Genomic DNA, 8,505 nt, shown 5'->3' with positions numbered 1-8,505 from the left:
TTTGAACGGTCATTTTGACCTTATAATCATAAAAAAAAGTTAGTGCAATTATTCAGATGTGTTTAGTGTTTCAGGGAATTTTTCGATTTATCCTTGCAGTAAATTCAGTACTGATGAGATAATTCCATTGCAGTTAATCTATATAGTACCGTTTAGTAGGGTTTTATACAATTTATAATGATGTTGATGTGTACAGGAAGATAAAAACTTCTTAACAATCTGAACATAGACTAAACAGAACTTAACTAATTACAAGTCAATCGTCTGAACATAACTGAATTTATCGTTGTTTATAAGTACATGAAGTATAAACATTGACTGGATTATACAAATGTGTTGATAAAGAAAAAAAAACTCTTTCTTAATTTCATGCGTCCGAAGTACTTTTCTTATTTGATCTTTATCAGAAACGCTCAATGTTAAATGTTTAAAAGTCGAGAATGTATAAGAACCGGGACAATTTTGAAAAAAATGCAAAAAAAGGCTTAATCACCATTTAGGTTCTATGCACCCAAATCAAATAAAAACAAGAAAAAAAAGTCAAAATGCAAATCTAAGAACACTCAACGTTACTTGTTGGTATAAATACTAAAACCACTGAAACATCAATACGTGCAGATCAATCATATTAGGGTTAAGATATCATAAGTGCATAAAAATACAACTTCAGTTTATCTTATCTTACAGTCCCATACGGAGGGTGACAGATGCCTAGAAGATTGTCCAGGTAAGAAATATCTTAATATTACCAACATTTTATTTTAAAGGTTTGTGTATTCGTTTATAAACATAAAAGACAATTTTGAAGTTAGACCAATGAGAAAAAAAATCAATATGAATAAAACATGTAAAAGGCAAATCAGATATTTTGTATATAAACATATACACACATACCTTTTGAAAAGGTCGAAGTCCAATCAGATGTTTCATGCACATAAGCGAAACAGTAACGTATCAGCATATGCTAATCTATAGGTGTAATACCACCAAATCATAGTACGTCATATCCGGTTGCATAAGAAAAAGGGTTGAGAAAAATAGTTCCTTGATTTTGACAGTTGTAGGTAATTAATCCTACATTTCATTGCAGTAAAATATTTCTTGGTCATAGACATATATATTGGGTATTTCATGGAACTATATTTTTTTATTTGGGGTTTCTATAAAAAAAAATGGAAACTTGAGGTTACATGGTTACTAGAGCTTGATGGTTGTTTTCTTATATGCAATTAAATTTGATGTGATTTTTTTCTATAGTACTGGACAGGATTAAACTTTACTCAGGTCAAGTTTTTCTGTATTTGAAACAAAGAAAATGTCTTGGGAAAATGCAAATTTATCAAAAACTAATAGGGGATAATCAATGGTGGTATTACACCTATAAGGTTTAATACAAATCTTATTTTGGATGTACATTTTAATATATGATAGTGATCAATCAACACACACCAATCAATAAGGTTAAAAACAGATCAGATATTAGACTTTTATTAATAAAATCATCGAAAATACCAGACTTATAATTTTAACACAAGACACCTTTAATATTCAGAAGACTCGTCAGTGATACTTGAACAAAAATTATTATGATAAATAACAATTACACCATGTACATATTGAATACATATAAATGACATTCATCTATCCACGCAAGCCAATCGATTGACGTACATAAATGACATTTATGTATCTACGCATGCCAATTGATTGATGTACATAAATGACATTAAAATATCAACACATGCCAACCTATAAAATTAAAATCAAATCATTCATTAGATTAACATAATTGAACCAGTAACCTATCAGTTGACAAATTGCTAAGTGTATTTTTGAAATACTTAGTATTGACCATTGTATATTCTCTGGTTTTTCGTATCATTAGATTCTATCTCCTTTATCGCTGCTCAGCTATGAGCTATACATTACAGTTAAACTGGAAAGTCCATGATTTCTTATCTACTGTTATAACTTAAGGTGGTAGACCTTGGTTCAGGGAGATAACTCTTTAAATCAGTTATGTGTTTGTTAAAGTCAAGTTTCATCAATGTTTTTTCAGCATTTACCTGAAACGGATTGGAAATAATCTATGTAACCTAGAAGCTTAGAATATATTTATGAAAATGGTTGACACAAGCGTACTGATGATTATAAGAGTTATTTTCCTTAACCTAGGTCTACCTCCTTAAGCAGACATTAAAAAAATGGTACGAGCTTGTGAATTAAGTTTCAATATATTACAGGTCTAGATATGGCATGGTTAGACAGTAATCCAGATGATAGACACTTGGGACGCTTGGCAGCTGAAATGACAATGGAAGAAATACGAAAAATATATATGCATCTAAAGGAAAAGAAACCGGCTAGGTCATGGGAAATTATTAACGAGTCAAAAAACAAAGAGTCTTTTGATATCAAAATCAAAGCTTTACATGATTGGAAAAAGAACACACTGTATGCTTCCTTCAAGCAGATTCAGCAAAGTATGAAAGAGGAAGATATTGACATCCACATATTATGTCAGGTACACATGTAATGATAAACATATAATATTACACCTTCTGCGCCCAAGTACCAAGTACATATTTCTCACGAGATTTCACAGATGATTTTAAATGGTTTATCCAAATTATAAATCACGATTTTTTTAACTTTTCATTCCAGTAAAATATGTAAAAAACTTTGTTTTGCCAAAAAATGACAAGTAATGAGATTTAAACATTTATATATTTTCATTTAAAAGCAAACATTATTTGCAAATTTTCAAAATCAACAAATATTAAAATATAAATTCCATTATTTATTTAATTTCTGCCATTAAAACATTGATTGCTTCATTATTTCATTATTATGTCAAAAAAACAAAACATGGAAAGGTAAACATATGGTATTAAACAATAAGTGTCCAAATCATTTATAGGAGGGATAATACAGTAAAAAAAACTTTCAAAAATGTGTTTAAAAAATAATCTAATGCATACATGTATAATTTCAGATTTCAAGAGAAGTTCAAAAAGACTTGGGTAAGTGGTAATTTGAAATAGTTTAAACTGAAAATTGCACTTTTGTAAGCATTTGTTTCTGGATTTAGCCTTTTTAGGAATGATCAATCGTTAAACAGTACTTGAATACAAAAAAAAGCTGTTTCACAAAAACAAAAGAGGGACGAAAGATACCAGAGTGACAGTCAAACTCATAGATCGAAAAATAAACTGACAACGCAAAGGGGAAAAAAAGACAAACAGACAAATAATAGTACACAAGAAACAAAATAGAAAACTAAAGACTGAGCAACACGAACCCTGCCAAAAACTCGGGGTGATCTCAGGTGCTCTGGAAGGGTAAGCAGATCTTGCTCCAAAGATAACATTTGCGATTGAAAATAATAAATACGTCTGTTCATCTATACATTTTAGACCAACCAAAGGAGAAATTGTTTATAAGACCATCCGGTTCAAATCTACAGCAATTGTCTGATCATATTGGTTATCAAACATATCAACTTGGAATAGAACTTGGGCTAAGTGTTGTTGAGATGCAACAGATTGAAAGAAACCATGTTACAAATCTTCGTAGCCAAACAGAGGAGGTCCTAAACAAATGGAGGAGACACCCAGAAGCTACATATGAAGTTTTACTCAAAGCTCTTTATCGCCTTGAATTATCTAGTGTTTTACCATACATAACATATGAGGAAGGATTAGCGGAACAAGCGGAAAGTACGTATAGTTTAAATATTAATCCATTTGTTTGATATCACTTTTTTACATGAACTATAGACTAATATTACATTTAAGAGTCAGCTGTTTGTTCACGTAAACTTACATTCCTTCCAATAGTTTACCACTAAAAATCTACTGTCACGTGAGATACTGGTCACAATCATATCACAGTAGTCTCTAGTATTTTTTTACCGCCATTTATTATATCAAACCTTTCTTAAATTTACCAATTAGTGTTATAGCTTACTGTGTAACCCTCTTCAAATAAGGAATAATTATCATTAAGTCTTTCCACTTTTCTGTGGAAAGACTTATTGTATTTCTTCTGATTATTAGGTCTTTCCACCTTTCTGTGGAAAGACCTATTGTATTTCTTCTGATTATTATTATTATTTTTTTTTTTTTTTTTTTCTTCCGCCTAATTTTGATATTGCGACAAATGTTTGTTTCGCAATATGTCGCTTAGATATTTCTCATATTGTATCGTACAGTTTATGCGCTTTTAAATTTCACCCTGCTAAGACAAACCATTTTCTTTGTAAGAGTTATCTCCCTATTCACTGTTTATCATCAGAGTGTATCTCCTTCGTAACAAAAAAAGATAGCGACAAAATTCTTTTTACAAATTGTTCGTTACATCCTCAGTAATTTTTGGCGTATTTGGATCGAAGCGATTCGATGAAATTTTATAGGAGTTATCTACCTTTACGGAATAAATTTGTTCGTATGTTTTTTTAACTCATAAACCGTTAACCGTATAACCCTGGAATGTTTTTATTTGAGTCCCCTGGGTCCTTACTTAGAAAATGAGGTCAAGGTCAAAGGTCAAGGTCAAGTTCTCAATAGTGACTTTTGCTTGTTTTTGCATTTTCTCCGACACTTTGAGAAATACATATAAAAGAACAAGTGCAAAATGTCTGCTTTATTGTAATGAAGATATGCTACATTCAGTCTTATACAATTAAATGGCATCTTATAGGAGTTGGTGCCCCTGGAATGTCTTGATATGAGGTTATTTGATTATAACTTCAATAAAGTTCATTATAAAGACATTTGACCTTATACAAAAGGTTAAGTGACAAATGACCTTGAAAAATGGCTACCGGAAGTGACCTTTAGAAAACCGGAAAAAGCTTTTTTTGCAATTTTTTCACATAAAAGTACCCAGAATCCATATATTTTGTCATATAGATACATGAACAGATTACTGAAGACTAAAAATGACTTCCAACAAACCGGAAGTGGCCAATTATCTCCTATTCTACATACAAAAGTATATAGAAACTATATATTTTTGGAATCAGTGTGAAAGAGGCTATCATATGAGACCGAATGTGACATTCATTTGACCGGAAGTAGCATATTATCTCCCTTATATCACTCAAAAAGATAATTAAACCATCATTTATCGCATCAGTATGAAGAAACTACCTTCTTATCCAAATTTCTTTGGTGTGGAAAGACTTTCAATTGTTCTCTGAACAATTGGTTTTTAATTATTATTATTATTATTAATGATCAATTTTGAAATTATAATAAAAGAAGGTTCCCACTTCCTAAGGGAAATTTGATTTTATATAAACCTACAGTTAGAAGCAGAGGCCAAGCATAGCATGTCAATGACTAGTGGAACGGTGATAATTCATATGCACTTTGTGCAAACGCTGCTGCTTAAAAGAGTAAATAGCACGTGTTGGGTTTTTTAATATTGTTGTGGGTATACGCATGTTTCAGTAGTTATTTGAATAATGATATCAGACAGGGGTGGGAAAATATACAAAATTATAAATCATTTTAATTACAATAGTAATAACAATCTAATCAAATATAATTTATATTTTCCAAATACAGAGAGAATCATACAGGATATAGAAATCAGTCAAATTTTAGATTATATGATGTCACATTTAGTGATATCGTCCGATGATAGACGCCGCATTGAGCACCATGCTGGACAAGATGATCAGAATAAAAACTTGATTGAATTAGTGAATAAAAGGGGAGAGTCAACTTATAATGTGTTTGTTGATGCACTACGCATAAGTGGATACAAAGATTTAGCAGATGAATTGAAATATGATTCACAGGAAGAGGGCTCAGGTGAAGCATTAGAACCTCAAAATAAAGGTATGAACTGTCTTTCTAGACGGAAATACACATATAGTAGTATTTTTTTGTATTACATTGGTGTTCTTGATACATTTGAAGGTAAAAAGATCTAATGTTTGTTTTGAAAGGCAAAAAGTACCAATTTGAAAGTACAATTTAAAAAAAAACATATAGCATTTGTTTCTACATTTTCGGTTTATTTAGGTCTTGTTATATGCTGATGTTTCCCTCAAAAGTTTCTCCTCGGATTTTCAAAATAATTTTCTACTTCCCGTGAAACTCTCGTTGTTTATTATTAATATACATGTATATAAAGTGATAATAACAACTTCTCAACAATAAATTGTAGGATTGTCAGAGTGGAATGTTCCAGTGTATAAAGTTCGTCTACAGAAGAATTACTCAAATATCGTTCACTGTATAAATCATGAGAACATAGTAGATCATTTAATATCATTTGATATTTTGACAATAGCTGATAGTCAAATGATAAATGCCTGTCCAGCACAAATACAAAAGAACAGAAAACTAATGGACATCCTTTTGCATGGGAGTGAAAAGGGATTTATTGAATTTCTAAAAGCTATACGAGAAGACTCTGTCACTACTGAACTGGCAGAGGAAATAGAAAGCACATTGGTTACAAGCAGAGATATATCAATCATGCAGGGTTGCTACAAATAAACTGGAAGAGTAGGTTATACGTATATTCATCCTATATGTAAAACTCTGAAGATATTTCTATGGAAACGAAGATATTATAAATAATCTGAGTTTGAAATAACTATTGATTTTAATATTTGGAGCTTAATATTACTTTTTGATGAAGATATATATTGTTAATTCTACTATAAATTGGAGTTGTGAATGAGTAGATAAGGGGAAAAAAACAGACAATAGTAACACTAATAGTACGGCGGCTTTGTGAAAAATTGTGCACATCCTACTACAAGTATGACATTTGACATAAACTTTCCTCAACTATTTTTCTTTTATTTCAGATAGGGAGGCATTTGTAAAAAATGTCTCACTTCCGGTGAAATCCAAAATGGCGTACATCATACTTAAATTGGCTCAATCTTGAAGGCTAGTATGTGAATACGTGTTATTGACATGATACTATCATAATATTTGGTACAAACCTTTGTTACGTACTACTTTTGGATATATGATATAGATTAGATGTCTTCAAAAGCCCTACTTCCGGTAAAATATAATATGGTGTACATTGTACTAAAATAAGCTTATTTTTAGGGAGGGTAATTGAAATGTGTTTTGAAGTACTGCTACTATCATTATATTGTGCAGAAACCTTTCTTTGGTGCTTTTCATGGATACAATGTATAAGACATATGTCTTTAAAACCCTTACTTCCGGTGATATCCAATTTGGCGGACATAGAAATGTTAATATTTTTTCATTTTAATATTTAACTTTTTTCAAAATGTAAAGAAAATGGTTTTTTTAGCAGGTCATTAAACTTTTGGCTTTAAGTCATCCTCAAAACCACTAATTTTATTCAGCTTTATATGTTTGAATACAAGTAAACACTTCCGGTAAAAAAAACAATATGGCGTAAATTACAAAGATGAGTCCATATCTTCGATGTAGAGTTTTAGATAGATTGATTAAAACAAAATAAAGTCACTAAAGTTTTTGAACATCGTTAGAATGACTAATTTATGGCCGCAAATACATGTTTATTCACAATCGGAGAGCTTATTTTCCAAATTTACAAAGATCGTGGTATTGTTTCTTACATCTATAATGTACAAGCTCCTGATAAGATGAATAGGCCTCACAAAGAGTTGTCCAAAAGGGTTCCCATGGATTTTTCCCCTTGGCCATTCATAAGCGTCTTGACTAGTCAGCATAACTTGTTACTTATTCGCATCCGCCATGGTATATTACACGTTTTACTTGCTGAAAAAGACTTTTGTTTATATAGATTAGACCGTTGGTTTTCCCGTTTGAATGGTTTTACACTAGTAATTTTGGGGCCCTTTATAGCTTGTTGTTCGGTGTGAGCTAAGGCTCCGTGTTGAAGGCCGTACTTTAACCTATAATGGTTTACTTTTTAAATTGTTATTTGTATGGAGAGTTGTCTCATTGGCACTCACACCACATCTTCTTATATCTATAGACCGAGTCGTTGGAATAGCCTAAATAGTATTTCCTCTTCCAAAAACACATGTTTTCTTGCTTTGTTAACCCCATCTGATAACATTGTTCAATCTTCTAACAAATAAATGCAACAGTAGTATACCGCTGTTTAAAATTCATAAATCGATAAAAAAAAATCCGGGTTAAATATAAGATAACAACAGCAGAATGTAACACACACAGAAACGAACTATAATGTAACAATGGCCATTTTCCTGACTTTTCCAAAACCACGTATCGTTCTATCAATGACATTGTCAAATCCATATCTGGTCATGTTGGCTGATCAATCATCATTCTAAATGATCAAGTCACATCATTAAACACAATCCATGTCACCAACGCAGTTCATTTTCCAGCAAACGTGTAATATCTCAATGCCTAGTGTATTTGAAAGGTCATCGATAGATATATATCTGAAGCTTTTCCCACTTCCAAACGCAAGCCAAAGTTCGTCTGCCCCTATGTCACTGAAAAACGAAGACAACAACGTCAGTATGGACTGTTATGA

General features: G+C 31.4%; 1 protein-coding gene across 1 annotated transcript; it reads left to right on the top strand.

Moving 5' to 3' along the window:
* The first annotated feature begins 604 nt into the window (after positions 1–604).
* LOC143058909 (uncharacterized) lies at positions 605–6,855 on the top strand. The gene is made up of 6 exons (XM_076232385.1): positions 605–727; positions 2,244–2,524; positions 2,996–3,023; positions 3,417–3,719; positions 5,574–5,849; positions 6,181–6,855. Exons 2-6 carry the CDS (start codon positions 2,252–2,254, stop codon positions 6,513–6,515), a joined length of 1,215 nt encoding a protein of 404 aa, XP_076088500.1. The 5' UTR covers positions 605–727; positions 2,244–2,251; the 3' UTR covers positions 6,516–6,855.
* The last annotated feature ends 1,650 nt before the right edge of the window (positions 6,856–8,505 follow it).

Source organism: Mytilus galloprovincialis, chromosome 14 (assembly GCF_965363235.1).
Source record: "Mytilus galloprovincialis chromosome 14, xbMytGall1.hap1.1, whole genome shotgun sequence".
Taxonomy (NCBI): domain Eukaryota; kingdom Metazoa; phylum Mollusca; class Bivalvia; order Mytilida; family Mytilidae; genus Mytilus; species Mytilus galloprovincialis.
The sequence above is the reverse complement of the archived record's forward strand: the minus strand, read 5'-3'. Positions and strand labels throughout refer to the sequence as shown.